We start from the raw sequence: 23827 nt of genomic DNA on the forward strand, positions 1-23827 counted from the left end.
TAATATGAAGGAGGTGGGAATTATAGGAACATATAGGCCTGGAAGAGAGGAAAGAGACATGGAAATATTTGAAAAAATAATAGATTATACTCATAAAAAAATGATACGGTAATAATTGGGGGAGATCTAAACTTGCCTGAAGTTGAATGGAATGGAGCTGCAAGTGAAGCCCATGAACAGAAACTGGCAAATAAGTTCATTTGGGAGGAAGGATTTACACAAGTAGTACTAGAACCAACTCGTCTCAATAACTTGCTAGATGTATTCTTGGTTAAACCATGGGAAATTGTTGATCAAACTGAGGTAATTGAAGGAATAGGTGACCATAAGGCTGTAATAATGGATGTAGGACTCGTACCAAAAATGCTTAATAAGAGAGTCACAAAAGACAAGAAATTATATAGAAAAACTAAAGTTGATGAATTTGGGACTTACGTTAAATCACAATTCGGTTGTTGGATAAGTGAAGGGAATAATGTGGATACACTTTGGGCTAAATTTAAAGGAATCATTTGGGAAGGAGAGAAGAGATTTGTACCTGTTAAGAAGGGTAAAATGGCCTCAAACCCTGTTTATTATACAAGGGAAATAAGAAAATTAAAAAGAAAATGTAGAATAGTAAACAGGAAAATCAAAGAGGGTAGGGAGAATAGAGAAACTAGAAAACAGCTAATGAGGGAACTGAATAGAGTGAAAAAGGAAGCAAAAGAGAATTATATGAATGGCATTCTTCAAGAGGGTAATGACCACAAAGGGAAATGGAAAAAGCTGTATTCATATATTAGGAATCAAAAAGGAAAAGGAATCCAAATTCCTACAATGGTGGGAGAAGGGGGTGAACACTATTTAACAGATACTGAGAAAGCAAATCTATTTAGTAGAGAATTCAGAGATTCAGTAGAAGATTGTCAGGACTTGGAAACCGTAACAGAAGATAGAGAGGGAGAGACACGGAGGGAAACAAGAAGCTTCTCATTCACAAATGAAGATATTTTCAGAGAAATCCAACTGCTTCAGCAAGGAAAAGCAGCAGGAAGTGATCAAATTACTGGGGAGGTATTAAAGACAATGGGGTGGTATATAGTGCCTTATTTAAAATTTCTCTTTGACTATGTCATAAATAATAGTGTGATACCGAAGGAATGGAAGGAATCTATAATAATACCAATTTATAAAGGAAAGGGTGATAAAAGGAAACCAGAGAACTACAGACCAATCAGCCTGACCAGTATAGTTTGTAAAATACTGGAGAGTTTAATAGCAAAGTACATCAGAGGGATATGTGATGATAAAAATTGGTTCATGAGGAGCCAGTATGGATTTAGAAAGAAATTTTCTTGCAAGGCACAACTGGTGGGATTTCAGCAGGACATATCAGATCAGTTGGATTCAGGAGGCCAGTTAGATTGCATAGCCATAGATCTTTCCAAAGCCTTTGATAGAGTGGAACATGGAATATTATTAAAGAAATTGGAGGGAATAGGATTGGACATAAGGGTTATACGTTGGATAAGAACATTTCTAAATTCAAGGGTTCAGAAAGTCAAAGTAGGAAATAATATATCACAGGAAGAGAAAATTTGGAAGGGAATTGCACAGGGTAATATAATCGGTCCATTACTTTTCTTAATATGCGCAAATGATTTAGGGAACAATATAACATCGAAAATAAGATTGAATGCAGATGACATAATTGTTTATAGAGAAATAAATAAGAATGAGGATTGTTCAGAATTACAAAGGGACCTTGAGAGTATCCTAGAATGGGTTGAAGAAAATAATATGAAGATTAATGGAGGCAAATCAACTGTTACAACATTTACAAACAGGAGCTTTAAAACTGAATTTGAATATACTTTGGATGAGGTAGTTATCCCAAAAGATGGCAAGTGCAAATACTTAGGTGTGAGATTTGAAAGTAATTTGCACTGGAAGGGTCATGTTGATGACATTGTTGGGAAAGCATACAGATTGTTACATGTCATAATGAGGCTACTTAAAGGATCAATCAATCAATCAATCAATCAATCAATCAATCAATCAATCAATCAATCAATCAATCAATCAATCAATCAATCAATCAATCAATAAATAAATAAATACTGATCTGCATTTAGGGCAGTCGCCCAGGTGGCAGATTCCCTATCTGTTGCTTTCCTAGCCTTTTCCGAAATGATTTCAAAGAAATTGGAAATTTATTGAACATCTCCCTTGGTAAGTTATTCCAATCCCTAACTCCCCTTCCTATAAATGAATATTTGCCCCAGTTTGTCCTCTTGAATTCCAACTTTATCTTCATATTGTGATCTTTCCTACTTTTATAAACGCCATTCAAACTTATTCGTCTACTAATGTCATTCCACGCCATCTCTCCGCTGACAGCTCGGAACATACCACTTAATCAAGCAGCTCTTCTTCTTTCTCTCAATTCTTCCCAACCCAAACATTGCAACAATTTTGTAACGCTACTCTTTTGTCGGAAATCACTCAGAACAAATCGAGCTGCTTTTCTTTGGATTTTTTCCAGTTCTTGAATCAGGTAATCCTGGTGAGGGTCCCATACACTGGAACCATACTCTAGTTGGGGTCTTACCAGAGACTTATATGCACTCTCCTTTACATCCTTACTACAACCCCTAAACACCCTCATAACCATGTGCAGAGATCGGTACCCTTTATTTACAATCCCATTTATGTGATTACCCCAGTGAAGATCTTTCCTTATATTAACACCTAGATACTCACAATGATCCCCAAAAGGAACTTTCACCCCATCAACGCAGTAATTAAAACTGAGAGGACTTTTCCTATTTGTGAAACTCACAACCTGACTTTTAACCCCGTTTATCAACATACCATTGCCTGCTGACCATCTCACAACATTTTCGAGGTCACATTGCAGTTGCTCACAATCTTGTAACTTATTTATTACTCTATAGAGAATAACATCATCCGCAAAAAGCCTTACCTCCGATTCCAATCCTTTACTCATATCATTTATATATATAAGAAAACATAAAGGTCCGATAACACTGCCCTGAGGAACTCCCCTCTCAACTATTACAGGGTCAGACAAAGCTTCACCTACTCTAACTCTCTGAGATCTATTTTCTAGAAATATAGCAACCCATTCAGTCACTCTTTTGTCTAGTCCAATTGCACTCATTTTTGCCAGTAGTCTCCCAAGATTCACCCTATCAAATGCTTTAGACATGTCAATCGCGATACAGTCCATTTGACCTCCAGAATCCAAGATATCTGCTATATCTTGCTGGAATCCTACAAGTTGAGCTTCAGTGGAATAACCTTTAATAAAACCGAATTGCCTTCTATCGAACCAGTTATTAATTTCACAAACATGTCTAATATAATCAGAAAGAATGCCTTCCCAAAGCTTACATACAATGCATGTCAAACTTACTGGCCTGTAATTTTCAGCTTTATGTCTATCACCCTTTCCGTTATACACAGAGGCTACTATAGCAACTCTCCATTCATCTGGTATAGCTCCTTCGGCCAAACAATAATCAAATAAGTACTTCAGATATGGTACTATATCCCAACCCATTGTCTTTAGTATATCCCCAGAAATCTGATCAATTCCAGCCGCTTTTCTAGTTTTCAACTTTTGTATCTTATTGTAAATGTCATTGTTATCATACGTAAATTTTATTACTTCTTTGGCCTTAGTCTCTTCCTCTATCTCGACATTATCCTTGTAACCAACAATCTTTACATACTGCTGACTGAATACTTCTGCCTTTTGAAGATCCTCACATACACACTCCCCTTGTTCGTTAATTATTCCTGGAATGTCCTTCTTGGAACCTGTTTCTGCCTTAAAATACCTATACATATCCTTCCATTTTTCACTAAAATTTGTATGACTGCCAATTATGCTTGCCATCATGTTATCCTTAGCTGCCTTCTTTGCTAGATTCAATTTTCTAGTAAGTTCCTTCAATTTCTCCTTACTTCCACAGCCATTTCTAACTCTATTTCTTTCCAGTCTGCACCTCCTTCTTAGTCTCTTTATTTCTCTATTATAATAAGGTGGGTCTTTACCATTCCTTACCACCCTTAAAGGTACAAACCTGTTTTCGCATTCCTCAACAATTTCTTTAAACCCATCCCAGAGTCTGTTTACATTTTTATTTACCGTTTTCCACCGATCATAGTTACTTTTTAGAAACTGCCTCATACCTGCTTTATCAGCCATATGATACTGCCTAACAGTCCTACTTTTAAGACCTTCCTTTCTATCACATTTATTTTTAACTACCACAAAAACAGCTTCATGATCACTAATACCATCTATTACTTCAGTTTCCCTATAGAGCTCATCTGGTTTTATCAGCACCACATCCAGGATATTTTTCCCTCTGGTTGGTTCCATCACTTTCTGAATCAGCTGTCCTTCCCATATTAACTTATTTGCCATTTGTTGGTCATGCTTCCTGTCGTTCGCATTTCCTTCCCAATTTACATCTGGCAAATTCAGATCTCCCGCTACAATCACATTTCTTTCCATGTCGTTTCCCACATAGCTGACTATCCTATCAAATAATTCTGAATCCGCATCAGTGCTACCCTTTCCCAATCTGTACACTCCAAATATATCAAGTTGCCTATTATCTTTAGAAATGAGCCTTACACCTAGAATTTCATGTGTCTCATCTTTAAATTTTTCGTAGCTTACAAATTCTTCTTTCACCAGAATGAAAACTCTCCCTCCCACCATTCCTATCCTATCTCTACGATACACACTCCAGTAATTAAAAATATTTTTAATTGTACAATTGTCAATACGGAAATGAAGATTATAGATTACGACACACTCCAGTGCCGTGAGAAAATTTCTGCATCCATTATATAATTTCTCAGCCATGATTCAACTCCTATTACAATATCTGGTAAATGTATATCTATTAAATTACTTAATTGTATTCCTTTCTTTACAATACTTCTACAGTTCAACACTAACAATTTTATGTCATCCCTACTTGATTTCCAGTTCCCTGTTCCCTTATCACCGCTCCCTAGGCCATCCCGTTTCCCTGAATGTACCTCCCTATTACCCTTCCAAACAAATTTCCTAACTTATACGTACCACTGCGGTTTAAATGAAGGCTATACGAGCGCAGATCCCTATCTCCTACCCACCCATTAGGATCTAGAAATTTCACTCCCAGTTTCCCACATACCCACTCCATAGTCTCATTTAAATCCCCAATCACCCTCCAGTCACTATCCCTCCTACACAGTATTCCACTAATAACAATCTCCGCTTTCTTAAACTTCACCCGTGCTGCATTTACCAGATCCCACACATCTCCAACTATGTTGGTACTTATATCAGCTTACCTTACGTTGTTGGTACCAACGTGAAACACTACCACCTTCTCCTTCCCCTCCTCCCTCTCTTCTACTTTCCTCAACATCTGCCTCAACCTAATTCCAGGATAACATTCTACCCTGGTTCCCTTTCCTCCACACACTTTCCCCACGTGTCTAACGATGGAATCCCCCATGACCAGAGCCTCAACCCTACCCACCTCATTTAATCCCCTCCCCTCCTGGTCAACCCTATCTTTCCTGATAGCTGCAAAACCTACTTCTCCTCCCTTTTCTCCTTCCCATGACCCTGTTCCACCTGTCTTTTCCTATCCTCTACTCTACATTTCCCTTTCCTACCTTTTCCCTTCCTCCTACTTCCACGCATCTCAGCAACAGTTCCCTGCCCCTCATCTTCCCTCTGTTGTTCTACCTGGAGTGAGTTACACCGATTTTGCACAGACATCTGTCCTGAATTCTGATTCTGAATTCTGATCCTGAATTCTGATCCTGAATAGAGCCCTTGGCCTGCAATCTCCTTCCCCTTAGAACATTAGACCACCAACAAAGAATTAAAAGAAAAAAGTTAGTTTAAGTATGGTCCATCCATTATTGGAATATGCAAACAGTGTTTGGGATCCTCACCAAGAATTCCTAATAAAAGAACTAGATGGTGTGCAGAGGAAAGCAGCAAGGTTTGTAACAGGGGATTTCAGGAGAAAGAGTAGTGTATCAGAAATGTTAAAGGAACTTGGGTGGGAAACTTTAAGAGAAGGGAGAAAACTAGACTTATAGGATTATATAGAGCCTATACAGGAGAAGAAGCATGGAGAGATATCCGTGAGAGGCTTCAGTTGGAAAATAATTATATTGGTAGAACTGACCACAAGTACAAAATTAGAAGGAATTTTAGCAGAAGCGATTGGGGTAAATTTTTATTCATTGGGAAGGGCGTGAAGGAGTGGAACAGTTTACCAGGGGTAGTGTTTGATCCTTTTCCAAAATCTGTACACATATTCAAGAAGAGAATAAACAGGAACAGAGAAAATAAATGAAATGTTAGAGGGCATTCGACCAGTGCAGGATATTTAAATAAAAAATGTGTGTGATTAAATTAATTCCATCCCCTGGCCTATGGAGTTTGGACAGCCCCAGTAGGGGACTGCCTGTAGGGGTGAAGTACAGTGGGGACTTCGAGGGCCCTGGGACCGCTACGGTAGCTGTGAAGGCCCTTCAGGAACTCTGAAAAGTGGTGGCAAAAGGGACTCTGGTTAAGACGCAGCAGGTCGTTATGCTACTTAGGTTCCAAAATGGGTAAAATAGAAATATGTAAATAAATTCAATGTTAATTTGAATCTTATACCAGTTGTATAGCATTATTAGAAGTAATTTCACATACTGTATGTGAGTTGACTATGTTTGTAAGATATTATAAGTAGAATTTTGTAAACAATATAAATTTATTAAGGATGATGTGTGTGTTTAATAGAAAAAATTATTAGCGTGAATTGTATAATATTGTATTCTAAGAAAATTTTCTTCGTCTCCTATTAATTTAAAATTTAGTGCTTGACAATAATGTATTTTAGTGTACCATTTGCCACCGACGTAGACACCTCATTTGCAAATAAAGAGATTTTGATTTGATTTGATTTGATTGGATTGGATTTGATTGGATTTGATTGGATTTGATTGGATTGGATTCGATTTGATTTGATCCACAAGATAGGAAGAAAGGTGTCAATGCTTCAATCCTTTATGCACTAATAACCAAACCTGACCAATCTTAAAAACTGTACTTTCAGGCAAATTACAGTATTAAGGGACAATACAGTTTAAATGCTGCAGATATGCAAGATAAGGGAGGACTAAACAGGTGTACATTCCATTTCCAGGTTGAGGTTGTTGATATCATTGAAAGTGCCACAAAATGTTCAGTTTGCTTGCACAATATTAGCTGCTAATAGAATACCTTGTATGTAGGAGACCAATAGAAAGTATACCTGTGAGTGATGCAACAATCATCTGCCTCTGAATGGGAAGATGGTCTACAGGAGATACAGGTTATATTTCACAAAGTGATCATTTACAGAGTTCACAAAATGATCAAAGTAGAGCCTTTCAAATTGCTTCATGAGCGGCAAATAAAAAATTAGTTACTGCACTGATCGTGAAAATTTACTCCATCTAAATTAAAAGTAAATTGCTTTGGTGTGGCTAATAATTTAGGATTATCATATTTGTACAGCCTAATGATTCAACATGCATTCTTCAAGAGTGGTTACACATCTAATCATCCTGAACATCATCCGAATTTGGACCTGCACTTCTTCTTTAAAAGGTATTTGTTGTATTATTTTCCTCTCAAACCAATTGTTGGGCATGCTGATATTTGCAGTAAGTGCAATACTCACTTTTATCCTCATATAATTAATTGCAATTATAACAATGTCATTATCTACATTTGACGAATGCTTATAATTTGCTTTTGTTTTGGCAGGAGAACAGTTGTATTTTCATTATGAGCATGTTGGAGAAGCATTATGATGGCAAATGAAGAACAATGTTCTGCTTCCTTTTCTGCCTTTTTCTCAGAGGAGCTTTCACCTCATAATTTACATCTGTATCTTTAGTTCTCAGTCTGAAGGTTAGTTGGTTCCTCAACAGATACACCATCAGCTGTTATCAATATCTTACCCCTGGGATAGCAAACCTATGCCAAGCATGTCACCTGGTGACACACGAACACGATTTCGGTGGCACACCACATGCACATATTGACTTTTTATGTACGTTGTGTACTACAGACTATATATATCCTGTGCATCGTATAGTCATAATGTTTCAGTTTTAAGAAATAAATACCAAAAATCTAAATTCTAGTTCCATTCAGAAGTGCATTATGGAAACATTGCAACACTGATAAGTCTGCAAGCCAAGTGAAGTAAACGTCAGATGCAGCTGGAAAGCCATTCGCTCACTCACATCAGTCAATTAGTGAAGCTTGGCTTGTGTGTGGTTACCACCAGCGCATAATTATTCTTAGTATGTAACTGCATTTTTGTAAGACAAATAGTTGCCAAGAGATCATCCCAATTTCCAGATTTCAAGAAAATATCGCACTTTATTACAATACCTCATATTGCACAAATGAGTGATATTAAGGTAAATTTTTTGAATGGTTAGAAATTGACAGTTTACAAATGGAGTTGACTGAATTTCAGGAAAGCAGTATATGGGTGAACAAATTCGTACATTCGTGAAAATCAAGAATGCTGTTGATGGTGAATACTCTCTCCAGAAGCTGGAGAACTTTATACTTGTAGTGGAACAGCCTCCCACAAATGTTTTCAGCCATGAAGAAACTTGCTACAGTACTACTTACCTTGTTTTGGTCATCATACGCCTGTGAGCAGCTATTTTCTACAACGAACGTTGTAAAGTCAACAGTTAGAAACCATCTTGGTTCAGACCTAAGTGCTTCTTATGAGTTATTGAAGACAACAAGTTGTGAACCTAACATAAATGACATGACTACTAAGATTCAGCAACAAATTTCACACTAAAGTTGAGAATGGTATTTCACTTTATGTCCTTTGGCAATATTAGTATTTTTGATTTCTATATCTAATAATACTTAATGATGAAGTGTGTTACGGTGGGCGCTTATTATATTTTAAAAAATTATGTTATGTATTCTTAAAACATATTTAAAAAATTATTTTTGCAGTATTGGCAAGATATGACCACGGAACATGCAATCAAATGTATTATTTTACAATATACTGTATATGTAAGGACGTATTATGAAACATAAGTGCAATATGGAATTAGGGATAGAAGTCGGGTGGGGGCTTGTAGCCATTCCAAGTAAAATAACAAGTGGCACAGTAGACAATTGAGAATAATAAACCAGACTTAAAATGGCACACTAGTTGGAAAAGGTTCCCCATCCTTGCCCTAGCCATTCCGAGGGAAATGAGGAGTGTGGTAGTTTTGAATTACTCTCTCCACTGAGCCAGAATGTATTACATATCAGTATGCCAAGCCCACTGAAATGTTCACACTAACCAAATCCATGAGTGACACATTCACAGCATTCACTGCAGGAATCTATAGTAGTATATGTGTGTGTTTGTTTGCTCCCTACCCTATAATAGAAAAACTGGAGGAAGTTCATCCTCATAGCTTATCAATTATAGAGTCAACAAATATTCAGAAATAAAAGTGACTGTGCCACTTACCCCTCACCTGGCTGTGGCATAACAAAACCTAATGAAATCCAAGAGATCTTACCCATGATTGCTGACATAAATTTACTGCGTTCTTTTGGAGGTATCCAATGCCCAGCTGCAACGTGCAATGATGGCCATGCTGTGCCCTGCACAATAAAATTAATATACATTGGAGTTAGCCACAACTATTTTCTCTAATTGTGCTTTTATGAATTAGCTGGGGATGTTAGTATTTATTGCTTAGATAAGCCTGGTAAGATTCTTGACTACGTATCTCTTATTAACTGAATACTTGGTTCACTTTCCAAATGTAATTACAAAAGTATAGGATTTGTTATGATCTGATATGTCAGAAGAATTACATTCTTTCCACATTGTCAGTAATAAATGTATGACTATGAAGTCCTTGAAAAAAATAAAAAGTAGAAACTGATGGACTATGAGACATATTTGTTGATAAAAGGGTCCCAAATGAGTCTAGCATTGCCTCCATTTACTTACTTTACTTACTTCAGGTTTTTCTCTTTTATATTATAATTCTTGTCCAATCTTCTTTTCCATTAGAAGAAACAATACATTTCCTACCAGTCTGACTCCTTGGCTGAATGGTCAGTGTTGAGGCCTTCGATTCAGAGGATCCTGGGTCCAATTCCTGGCTGGGTTGGAGAATTTAATCTTGTCTGATTAATTCTTCTGGCTTGAGGCCTGGGTCTTTGTGTATGTTTGAAAACTTCCCTCCTCATATTCAGTCAACACACCACATTACCAACCACCACAGAAACATGCAATAGTGATTACATCCCTACATATAGGATTGGCATCACAAAAGACATCCAGCCATAAAAACAGGGCCAAATCCACATGTGCGATGCAGGTCACACTCACAACTCCACAGTGTGGGAAAAAAGAGTACAAGAAGAATAGATTTCCTACCATTACCATTATTTACCTGATAGTCTCATTCTCTGAAGGGTCAAAGTCTCTCTTCTCCACCCCCTCTCATTCAACAATTATGAGGTTGATAACTTCAATAAACATGCCCCTTGTAAGAAATCTTTAATTATTCATTAAACTACAAATTTAATCCTATTCAAATATTTAGAGAACAATCACTTACAACAATAATCAGAACGAATTCAAAATGTTAAAAAGCTCAAATCAAATTCTTCCAGACAAATTTTAAAATAATGCCTATGGAAAACATTTGGTTCAAAAGCCACAGGTTGATAAGTGCTGATTTGTAGGTTGAATAAATAATCTGCAGATTCAAGTGTAATGACTGCAGCACCTCTTATCTGGACCAAACAGGACGCAGCTTCACAACCAGATATTCAGAGCATGTAAATGCAGTAAGATATAATAAGTTTTCTGCTATAGGCCAACACATTCACAACTCTAATCATAAGTTCACTGACACTGAACATGACTTTGAGATACTTCAAATAGCAAACAAAGGGCCAATCATGAACATTTAGGGGTCAATGACCTCAATGTTAGGCCCCTTTAAACAACAAACATCAATCAATCATGAACATTGTCAAAAATTGTTTTATTCATTGCAATAAATATATCAATCCTAACTATAATTTAAATAACATTTTTGAGAGATCTAATATTCTTTTTGATCTCTTAATTAAATGGTTAAAAAATATTAGACTGCCAAGAAACAACTCGAGCTTTCAAACCATATGTATTATATATCCTCATCATTTACCCCCACTACCACATCCTTCCACTCCACCCTAGTTCCCTGACAGTTGCTCCACCTCTACCCCTCCCATCACCTCTCCTACCCTTTGCCTCGACCCTTAACCTTATGATCGCATCCATCAGCCCAGCTCCGTCCGCCGATCAAACATGCTGCTAAAGTGAGTTTGTTTCTAGTCGTTTCTCGTCATTTCTAGACATTTCTTTTTATTCTTTCCTTCCTATCTTTTGCCTAATTCAGCTTTTAATTTCTTCTCCAGGTTGCAAAATCCTATATTGAAGTGAGAAGTAATTCCTTGGGTCTAACCAAGTACATCATATGATGTTTATTATTTTTTGGAACCAAACCACAGATCACAAGCACCAATTTCACAGGACATTAAAACTTTGCAGCATATTTTCAACAAGATTAAAGAACTAAAGACATATACAAGCTGGAAAACCACCATGTGTATAAAACAATGGAGTCATCATCATTTTAAAAGGATTTTATACTAAAGTGCAATATCATCATGTACCATATTTTATTTAACATTCATCTATGCAGGTGTTTCAGTGTGTTTTAAAGTTGTTAGTGTTTGACGGATTTGACTCGTCTGATAATGGCACGAGTTAAGTGCCGAAACTAGTACCTCATGTGAACGACATGTGATCAGTTCACATTAATAAATGTCTTTGTATTGAATAGGAGGACCCCTAATAATTTCAATTCTTGTATTCCCAGAAAATTCTAATAATCCTTGGAAAATGCTGGGTTTTTTATTAGCCCTCTCATCATGGTCTTGTAGTGGAAGTTAAAATTTACCTCAGAATTTTACACAGTCAATTATTTTTGAGAGTATTTCTTGGTTTATACACATTTTTTTCATTATGCTGTTTGTTTCTTGTATCTTCTTCTTCTTCTTCTTCCATTCCCTTTTCCAGATTCTCTCCAGGTGGGGTAGTGTACCAAAGTCCTCCACCTTACTCTATCTTTCTACCACTCCTTTTCTGATACTTTATTGTTATCGACTCCTCTATTTGCAATACATTTCATAACAGAGCTCCTCCATCTCATTCTAGGCTGCCCCCTAGGCTTCTTTGCAGTCTCTGTATCCATTAATGGATATTGGTATTCTCTCTCCTGGCAGTCTCATCATGTGTCCAGACCATTTCAGCTTTGTTATATCAATCTCTTCTTGTAGTTTACACACTCCCACGCTTCTCCTTATTTCCTCATTTCATATTCTATCTCATCTTGTCTTTCTCTGTATGATCCTCAAGAACCTCATTTCAGCTGCTTGTATCTTACTTTGGTTCCACTTAGTCAACGTCCAGGCTGCTGAAGCATAGGTCAGTATAGGTTTATAATAGGACGAGTATAAAACCTTCTTGTCTATAGGCCTTAATTAGTTGTGAAGCAATGTTCGCTGTTCCTAGCAATGCTAAGTCATCCTCATTCTTGAGGTGTTTAGCTGTTTGTAGCCTTTTCACCTAAATGCTTCAAATCCACCACTCCAGGTTTTGTCCACATAATATCACTTCCAAACTAGAAACACAGAAAAGAAATTAGAGCATTTATCTCACCGCAACCGGTTAACCACTTCTACTTATTATACACTGAAGAGTTAAACCTTCTCATGTAAATTTGTCATCTGCTTGATGATGGGTGACACATAGATAAATTAAGTGTAGAATAACTGGCATTCCTCATCTCATTCTTCTCAGCGAGAGTTAATTGTGAAAATGAAATGCCTTGTAAATACTTAATCAATCAATCAATCAATCAATCAATCAATCAATCAATACTGATCTGCATTTAGGGCAGTTGCCCAGGTGGCAGATTCCCTATCTGTTGCTTTCCTAGCCTTTTCCGAAATGATTTCAAAGAAATTGGAAATTTATTGAACATCTCCCTTGGTAAGTTATTCCAATCCCTAACTCCCCTTCCTATAAATGAATATTTGCCGCAGTTTGTCCTCTTGAATTCCAACTTTATCTTCATATTGTGATCTTTCCTACTTTTATAGATGCCATTCAAACCTATTCGTCTACTAATGTCATTCCACGCCATCTCTCCGCTGACAGCTCGGAACATACCACTTAGTCGAGCAGCTCTTCTTCTTTCTCTCAATTCTTCCCAACCCAAACATTGCAACATTTTTGTAACGCTACTCTTTTGTCGGAAATCGCCCAGAACAAATCGAGCTGCTTTTCTTTGGATTTTTTCCAGTTCTTGAATCAGATAATCCTGGTGAGGGTCCCATACACTGGAACCATACTCTAGTTGGGGTCTTACCAGAGACTTATATGCACTCTCCTTTACATCCTTACTACAACCCCTAAACACCCTCATAACCATGTGCAGAGATCGGTACCCTTTATTTACAATCCCATTTATGTGATTACCCCAGTGAAGATCTTTCCTCATATATTAATACCTAGATACTTACAATGATCCCCAAAAGGAACTTTCACCCCATCGACGCAGTAATTAAAACTGAGAGGACTTTTCCTATCTGTAAAACTCACAACCTGACTTTTAGCCCCGTTTATCAACATACCATTGCCTGCTGTCCATCTCACAATATTTTCGAGGTCACGTTGCAGTTGCCCACAATCTTGTAACTTATTTATCACTCTATAGAGGAAAACATCATCCGCAAAAAGCCTTACCTCCGATTCCACTCCTTTACTCATATCATTTATATATATAAGAAAACATAAAGGTCCGATAACACTGCCCTGAGGAACTCCCCTCTCAACTATTACAGGGTCAGACAAAGCTTCACCTACTCTAACTCTCTGAGATCTATTTTCTAGAAATATAGCAACCCATTCAGTCACTCTTTTGTCTAGTCCAATTGCACTCATTTTTGCCAGTAGTCTCCCATGATCCACCCTATCAAATGCTTTAGACATGTCAATCGCGATACAGTCCATTTGACCTCCAGAATCCAAGATATCTGCTATATCTTGCTGGAATCCTACAAGTTGAGCTTCAGTGGAATAACCTTTAATAAAACCGAATTGCCTTCTATCGAACCAGTTATTAATTTCACAAACATGTCTAATATAATCAGAAAGAATGCCTTCCCAAAGCTTACATACAATGCATGTCAAACTTACTGGCCTGTAATTTTCAGCTTTATGTCTATCACCCTTTCCGTTATACACAGAGGCTACTATAGCAACTCTCCATTCATCTGGTATAGCTCCTTCGGCCAAACAATAATCAAATAAGTACTTCAGATATGGTACTATATCCCAACCCATTGTCTTTAGTATATCCCCAGAAATCTGATCAATTCCAGCCGCTTTTCTAGTTTTCAACTTTTGTATCTTATTGTAAATGTCATTGTTATCATACGTAAATTTTATTACTTCTTTGGCCTTAGTCTCTTCCTCTATCTCGACATTATCCTTGTAACCAACAATCTTTACATACTGCTGACTGAATACTTCTGCCTTTTGAAGATCCTCACATACACACTCCCCTTGTTCGTTAATTATTCCTGGAATGTCCTTCTTGGAACCTGTTTCTGCCTTAAAATACCTATACATATCCTTCCATTTTTCACTAAAATTTGTATGACTGCCAATTATGCTTGCCATCATGTTATCCTTAGCTGCCTTCTTTGCTAGATTCAATTTTCTAGTAAGTTCCTTCAATTTCTCCTTACTTCCACAGCCATTTCTAAATCTATTTCTTTCCAGTCTGCACCTCCTTCTTAGTCTCTTTATTTCTCTATTATAATAAGGTGGGTCTTTACCATTCCTTACCACCCTTAAAGGTACAAACCTGTTTTCGCATTCCTCAACAATTTCTTTAAACCCATCCCAGAGTCTGTTTACATTTTTATTTACCGTTTTCCACCGATCATAGTTACTTTTTAGAAACTGCCTCATACCTGCTTTATCAGCCATATGATACTGCCTAACAGTCCTACTTTTAAGACCTTCCTTTCTATCACATTTATTTTTAACTACCACAAAAACAGCTTCATGATCACTAATACCATCTATTACTTCAGTTTCCCTATAGAGCTCATCTGGTTTTATCAGCACCACATCCAGGATATTTTTCCCTCTGGTTGGTTCCATCACTTTCTGAATCAGCTGTCCTTCCCATATTAACTTATTTGCCATTTGTTGGTCATGTTTACTGTCGTTCGCATTTCCTTCCCAATTTACATCTGGCAAATTCAGATCTCCTGCTACAATCACATTTCTTTCCATGTCGTTTCCCACATAGCTGACTATCCTATTAAATAATTCTGAATCCGCATCAGTGCTACCCTTTCCCGATCTGTACACTCCAAATATATCAAGTTGCCTATTATCTTTAGAAATGAGCCTTACACCTAGAATTTCATGTGTCTCATCTTTAACTTTTTCGTAGCTTACAAATTCTTCTTTCACCAGAATGAAAACTCCCCCTCCCACCTTTCCTATCCTATCTCTACGATACACACTCCAGTGCCGTGAGAAAATTTCTGCATCCATTATATCATTTCTCAGCCATGATTCAACTCCTATTACAATATTTGGTGAATATATATCTATTAAATTACTTAATTCTATTCCTTTCTTTACAATACTTCTACAGTTCAACACTAACAATTTTATGTCATCCCTACTTGATTTCCAGTTCCCTGTTCCCGTATCACCGCTCCCTAGGCCATCCCGTTTCCCTGAATGTACCTCCCTATTACCCTTCCAAACAAATTTCCTAACTTATACGTACCACTGCGGTTTAAATGAAGGCCATCCGAGCGCAGATCCCTTTCTCCTACCCACCCATTAGGATCTAGAAATTTCACTCCCAGTTTCCCACATACCCACTCCATAGTCTCATTTAAATCCCCAATCACCCTCCAGTCACTATCCCTCCTACACAGTACTCCACTAATAACAATCTCCGCTTTCTTAAACTTCACCCGTGCTGCATTTACCAGATCCCACACATCTCCAACTATGTTGGTACTTATATCAGCTTGCCTTATGTTGTTGGTACCAACGTGAAACACTACCACCTTCTCCTTCCCCTCCTCCCTCTCTTCTACTTTCCTCAACATCTGCCTCAACCTAATTCCTGGATAACATTCTACCCTGGTTCCCTTTCCTCCACACACTTTCCCCACGTGTCTAACGATGGAATCCCCCATGACCAGAGCCTCAACCCTACCCACCTCATTTGATCCCCTCCCCTCCTGGTCAGCCCTATCTTTCCTGATAGCTGCAGAAGCTACTTCCTCCTCCCTTTTCTCCTTCCCATGACCCTGTTCCACCTGTCTTTTCCTATCCTCTACTCTACATTTCCCTTTCCTACCTTTTCCCTTCCTCCTACTTCCACGCATCTCAGCAACAGTTCCCTGTCCCTCATCTTCCCTCTGTTGTTCTACCTGGAGTGACTCGTACCGATTTCGCACAGACACCTCTCCTGAATTCTGATCCTGAATAGAGCCCTTGGCCTGCAATCTCCTTCCCCTTAGAACATTAGACCACCTGTCTCCTACAACTCCTCCCTTTCCTTCCCCTCCCTCTTGTACACCTACTGTAACCTGTACATTGTTTGAGGGAGTCCTATCTTCCTTCCCGTCTTCTGTGAGAATCCTAATTATCTCCCTCAAACTTTCCAACTCCTCCTTCATACCCCTCAATGCCTCACCACACCCACAATAAGTACACTCGCACTCCTTAGCCATTCTTTATGGGGGAAAAATTTTAAATTAAAAAAATAAAATAACTTATTTGCAAAAAAATAAATGAACGGAGGGATATATTGTCTGGGATTGTACACAACAATAAGGTAATTAATATACAACTACACTACAATACTACTTAGTCGTGCTCTATTATTTTTATTTTTTATTTTTTTATCCTACAACCCCTAACAGGATAAAAGCTGCTGTTAATTACTGAATATTGAAAGTAATACACAAGAACTACACAATTCCAAACTGCAATTAAGCCTATCCTAATTTCAACAATGTTTTAGTAAGAGTTTCTACGGATACCTCTACCACACCAGTACTACACAAATATTTTACAATAATAAAATAAGCACACAAAATTCTAAGGATATTACTCGTATACTACTGTACAGTACACTACAGTAATTTTTAAACTACTTTCAGACGTATCCTAATTACGATACCGGTACCGTACCGTATGTCACTACTAAGCACAACAGAAATGAAATTTGCAAGAACTACTGTACTCAAAGTTTACCAACGAAGCTAAATGCTTAGACAAGTTATTATTAGTATTACGGTGTAATAGATATACACGAAAGATAACACACGAATATAGCACGCAAGATACGGCACTATCTAAATGTACTGTATCTATACTACAATGTATCTACACTACACTACACTGCGTTTGGTTAAATGCTTAAGTATCAAAAGGATTGCCGTACACGAAGAAAAACACGAATATAACTGGCAAGATACTATCTAATATATTATACCTTATCTTCACTACAATTCTACTGAAATGTGGTTACGGTATGTGATTATTACAGCTGGTGGATTACTATTATTTTCCCTACTCCACGGGACGGAGAAAAAAGAAAGTGTCCTTAATTAGGCCTACTGAAAAATACGAGGTTGTCTACACTAATTTCTCAAATATTTCTATCAAAACTACTACTACTACTACTACTACTCCAGGGACTTGAACTGCAATTACTGGGATATATGAACTTTATTATTAGCTAACCGCTCATAAATACTGAAAGATCGAGGGAGCGAAATATAAATTACGGATACTAACTACCTACTCAGAAGTACAAATGAATGGAATACAAGGTCAGCTGATTTTTTTTTTGTATTTACTTGACTACACTACACCCTTTGTTCACGACTGTAGCCAACAATGCAATATTTGAATATGAGGAGCGACAATAATCAATAACAATACGACTGTTAACTATTACCGTGTAATCCCTCCAACTTCTTTTTAAATGGAAGTTTACAGGCGTATCGTGTTTTTTAATGTAGTAAATTATTACCTTCGCGATAGTTTGAACGTATATCTATACGAAATACCGGAGAAGTTGCTGCAGAAGTTACGGTACTATTCCTTATGATAATCTGCCTTTGTAAGTACAACCAACGAATCTACAGATATTTACAAATATTTTTAAAGTTAATATTGTTACCTAAAGTATTACCTAAACCTAAATTCGAAACAAGGTGCACCTAGCTAGCCTACTTAACCTAGAAAACGTAATTTACTGAAGACCAACTGAATTACTTGTTACAAAATTTAAATAATTATTACTACTCCCAATTTCTACCAACAAGCACTAAACACCACTATATAAACAGCACTAAATGAATCAGATATACACAAAATTAAGCTATTTTAATAGGTTTTCACTACTTTATCACTACAATAATGCAAGAGCTCTCTCAACAGCCAACCGTTCTCAAGCGCATCCAACAATGCCACCCCCTAACACCATGTGTGTTCATAAAATTCAACTAAAGTTACTGGCAACTTGAGGCATTGAAACTGGTAAATGCACACTGTACAGTTTAAAAGAATCAACACTTCATAAATACTGATTGTTAGAAGGCACAGCAAACACGACACACTGCTTGCTCTTCGAGAATACTGCATAACTGCAACTGCTTGGCTGAGGGCTGGTCAGACTGCAGTCCAGCTGGCACGCTTGCATGCCCGACTTCCTTGCTGCTTTCTCTGTGTGTTGAGTGAACTGCACAACACATGAGTAAGGCACAGCTAGAACAGTGGCACTACAGTCTTGCTTGCTAGTGACTGAGTGTCACATACTCTTTGGAATACCACTGCACTCAGCCTCTCTAGCCCTGGCAGATTTAGAATGAGTTACAGTAGTTTAAATACTTCAAAGGAAGTAAACATTTCGTATATGCAATTATATTGTTGTTCGCCTTCGCCAAGCACTGGGAGGAGCTGCAGCCTTGCAGCTCTTATGGAGAAACTGTGCCTGTTCTCTTATCAAACATATGGTACTGCCTAATAGCCCCACTTTTACACCCTGTCTTTCTACCACATTTATTTTTAACAATGACAAAAACAGCTTCCTGCAGTTATATCACCTGCCACTTCAGTTTCTCAATAGAGCTTGATCGGTTTTATCAGCATCACATCTAAATCATTTTGCCCTTTAGTTGGTTCTGTCACTTTCTCAATACACCATGTAATCATAACTACCTCGGTACGTCTACTATTCAATCTTCTGTAGAAAATTTCTTTACCTTGAAGTTATGGGAACAAGAGAACTTAACCCAAAATTAATACAATTCAAGTTATAACTCTTAAATTATGAGGATATTGGATTTTATACATACCCCAACCAGGCCTTGTATCATTCTTAGGGCAACCAGAGCCCAGGGATCAACTGTTGCAAATAATGGAATGAGGAATGTAGTGACACATATAAACAGATTACTGCACCCAAAGACCACTTTAAAGCCATATCGCTGTGAGAGGATACCACCAGGAATTTGAGTGGACCAGTAGAACCAGTAAAATGCTCCCAATACATATGCTTGCTGTTTCTCATCCCAGTTGAATCTTGTCTGGAAATATTAAAAACAATCTTATTGTAATGCAAAGTTTGGGTTTGTTATAGCCTGGCAGTTTACGAGAATTTGATGTTTAAAACTCTACACTTTCTTGACCTCCGGTGCAAAAGACAAGAGTATAATATATCTACATCTGATCTTACAGTTTCAGGTGACTCTCCAAACATCACAACCTACCCACTTCTATCTGCAGTGTTATATGGGATTCCTTTCTCCAGGGGTGCATTCTATGTTGGTAACATGCAGATGAGTATCTGTGCTCACCTAAAGGTACACGAGAGAAAGTGTCACTTATGTTAGGTGGTAAAATCAGCTGTAGTGCAACATGGATTTCGGAGATGGGAATCACATCATTCCAAGACAGTGAGGTCGTTTCGATCACATCTCACTACCAGGCCCATTATACTGTTCGAATTGTTTGGCTTTCTTGAAGGACTAGTACATGTAAATAGGCATTGTATAGATCCAAGATACAACAAGAATAAGGATGCTTTACAATCATCGGCACTGGATAAGGAATATCCTGCAGTAGTTTGTTTGCTACTATCTTGCAGTCCATACATTATTTGTCTTAGGAATGGGTATACCATGTTGTGGGTATGTTAGGTATTCAGCCCGAAGGCTGGCTGAATCCTCAACAGCTCTACCATCAGCTGTTGTAGATGACCTATGCATCACTGAAGAGGTGTACTAGGGAAATGAGGAGTGAGGTAGTTTCCTGTTGCTTTCCTCACTGAACCAGAAGTTTCTTTTACATATCAGTCTGCCAAGCTCACTGAAATGCATGCACAAACTGACCTATGAGCGATATTTTAATATCATTCATAACAGGGACTGGCTGCATAAGGAATGGTATTACAGTACTAGCATCGCTCATATGTCAGTCACTTTTATATTGTCAAATCCAAGAATGAGATTGAGACAGGTCATGAAAGTAAATGGTACCGATAGAATTGGGAAGTCTTGGAACATCTTCCACATTAATCCTGACATGAGTTCTATGACTCGGGTTTGTTTCCTCAACTGAAAGAACCTCTTGAGGTAACTAAATATTGTGAAGCATCCACCGTTTAAATACCAGTCAAGGAGGAATCCCCTCAGTTTTCAGATCAAATCAAAATCACTATATTTGTGAATGAGGTGTCTACTACAGTGGAAAATGGTACACAAAAATACATTGTTATCAAGCACTAAATTCTAAATTAACAAGAGAAAAAGACATTTTCCTAAAATACACTATTGTACAATTTACACTAACAATTTTTCCATTAAACACACAGCTCATCCTTGGTAAATTTATATTACAAAATTCTACTCATAATATCTTCTGTACTTACAAACATAATCAGCTCATATGAAGTATGTGGAATTACTTCAAATAATACTATACAACTGCTATAAGATACTCACACACCACACATAACACTATCCTCCACCACAATTACATGCAGTTACCAACACATGACAGATGCCGCCCACCCTCATCAGATGGTCTACCTTACAAAGGCTGCACTCGGCTGGAAATAGCCACATGAAATTATTAATTATTACTGCTATAAGATTAAAATTTACATTGCTTTTTTTTTTTTTCTTTCTTTTTTTTGGTACCTAACAAGCGTAATGACCTGCTGCGTTTTAACCAGAGCCCCTTTCGCCACCGCTTTACAGAGTTCCTAAAGGACCTTCACAGCTACCGCAGCGGTCCCAGGGCCCTCGAAGTCCCCACTGTACTTCACCCCTACAGGCAGTTCCCTACTTCGGCTGCCCAATCTCCATAGACCAGGGGATGGAATTAATTTATTCACAAAATTTCTTTCTTTACAATAACCTGCACAGGTCGAATGTTGCTTAACCTCAACATTTCTTTGTCAATACAGGCTTTAATATTTATGACCTTAGATCTTAAGCCCCTTTAAACAACAAGCAACAACAAAGAACCTCTCCGAGGCATCAGGTCTCCTGATATTCCATCAGTGCTCCAAGCAGCAGAACACTCCATCACTGTGATCAATCACTCATTCAGAGGCAGATCCAGGATTCCCTAATGGGAAGGGGGCTACATTATTTTTAAAGATACCACAAAGCAAAAACAACAAGTTTATAGTTTGTAGTAAAGTGAGAAGAGAGAACTGTACTAAGAGGCTACACATATCCCCTTCAACAATTCAAAATTTTATAGTTCCATACATTTTCATGAATATTAAAGCACTCTCATTGTCACGTGGCTATCAAAACTGCACTAAGCATTCAGTATGAAACATTTTTGTACATAAATATAATATGAAGGAAAATTTTTCGTCCGACTCGTTGGCTGAATGATCAGCGTACTGGCCTTCTGTTCAGAGGATCCTGGGTTTGATTCCTGGCCGGGTCGGGCATTTTAACCTTCATTGGTTAATTCCAATGGCCCGGGGGCTGGGTGTTTGTGCTGTCCCTGCAACTCGCACACCACACATAACACTATCCTCCACCACAATAACACGCAGTTACCTATACATGGCAGATGCTGCCACCCTCATTGGAGGGTCTGCCTTACTAGGGCTGCACTCAGCTAGAAATAGCCACAAAATTAAAATTAAGGAAAATTCTTCAAAGAATTTAGCAAGTTTCTAATATATTTTATGGATTACTGTTAACATGGAAGATGTACCAAGCGTGGAAAATCATGCAAGCCACCACTACCAAACATTAAAAAACCTGTTATTTTCATACTTGCAGTTTGTTATGAATAAGTAATAATAATGGCATGTGCTGAAACATGTCCTAAATGTTGACTATTTAATTAGAATATTGTAAATTAGTACTGAACAGGTGGAACCAAATATAATTTTTCTGTCAAGGAATAAAAATTAATATATGTAAAGTCAATACAGAATCCCGGTTTCGATTTCTGACTGAGTGGAGCATTTTAACCATTCCTAGCTAACTCCCATGACTTGGAGAAAGGGTATTAGTTTTTTTTTTTTTAATTTCCTTTATGTTACATCAACACTGATACTGCAGGTCTTATGGTGACGATGGGATGGGAAAGGGCTAGGAATGAGAAAGAAGCAGCCATGGCCTTTATTAAGGTACAGCAAATTTGCCTGGTGTGGAAATGGGAAAACACAAACAACCATCTTCAGGGCTGCCAACAATGGGGTTCAAACCCACTATTTCCCGAATGCAAGCGCACAGCTGCATGACCTTAACCACACGGCCAACTCGCTCAGTACTGGGTGTCAGTGATTGTCCCTTTACACACTCCCTCATATACACATAGCGCACCACACTATCAACCACCCCAGAAAGAAGTAATATTCCGTGACCCTATCAGAGTGTGGGAAAAGCGGAGATGAAATAGCTTTGGAAGATAAAAAAATCAGAAGAGGTGGAGCTAAATGTAGCAACTCAAAGAGTTTTAAAGATGGAACTGGAATCCAGAAACAAGGACTGAGATGGTACACACACATTGCAAGAATGAATGAAGAAAGGAAGCCAAAGCAAGTATTTGAGGCTAGGCCTGAACGTACGCGAAGAAGATGACGTTCCAGGAATGAATGGATCTAGGATGTTGGAGAGGTGGCAAAGAGGTAGGAAATGAATCTGCTGAGGATAGCAATACTTATAGAAAGTAGCAAACAGTCCCAATGCCAAAAGGAAGAAGAAGAGGAAGAAGAAGACGAAGTTTAATGTGGTTTTGGCGAAATGTAATCAACTAGTAATATACATGTAAATTGAGGAGAGAATATTGGGACCAAATAGAAAAAACTCCCATAAATTCTTGGTGGTAATATCTTGGAACAATTCATTGAGGCAACATTAGAATACAATATTTCCCACATATAGATTACATTCAACAGTTTTTAACCAACTAAAATATCCTGACTAAATATTACAGTCAAGTATGAAACACATGGACTGAAGAATTAAAATAGTATCTGGGAAAACATAACTTGATGATATAATAAGTGTTATTAAAACATCAAAGCAATGCTATGCTACTCAGAT

General features: G+C 37.7%; 1 protein-coding gene across 8 annotated transcripts in view; it reads right to left on the minus strand.

Annotated features, from left to right (window-relative positions):
• LOC136858274 (sialin) overlaps positions 1 to 23827 on the minus strand; it is a 194168-nt gene that overhangs the window by 134472 nt on the left and 35869 nt on the right. For all 8 annotated transcript variants that reach the window (XM_068225477.1, XM_068225475.1, XM_068225474.1 and 5 more), the window contains 2 exons: positions 19601 to 19831; positions 9631 to 9715 (listed from right to left, as the gene is read on the minus strand). In XM_068225477.1, the coding sequence (XP_068081578.1) occupies positions 9631 to 9715; positions 19601 to 19831 (316 nt within the window). The remainder of the gene's footprint in view (positions 1 to 9630; positions 9716 to 19600; positions 19832 to 23827) is intronic.

Source organism: Anabrus simplex, chromosome 1, assembly GCF_040414725.1.
Source record: "Anabrus simplex isolate iqAnaSimp1 chromosome 1, ASM4041472v1, whole genome shotgun sequence".
NCBI classification, from domain to species: Eukaryota; Metazoa; Arthropoda; class Insecta; order Orthoptera; family Tettigoniidae; genus Anabrus; species Anabrus simplex.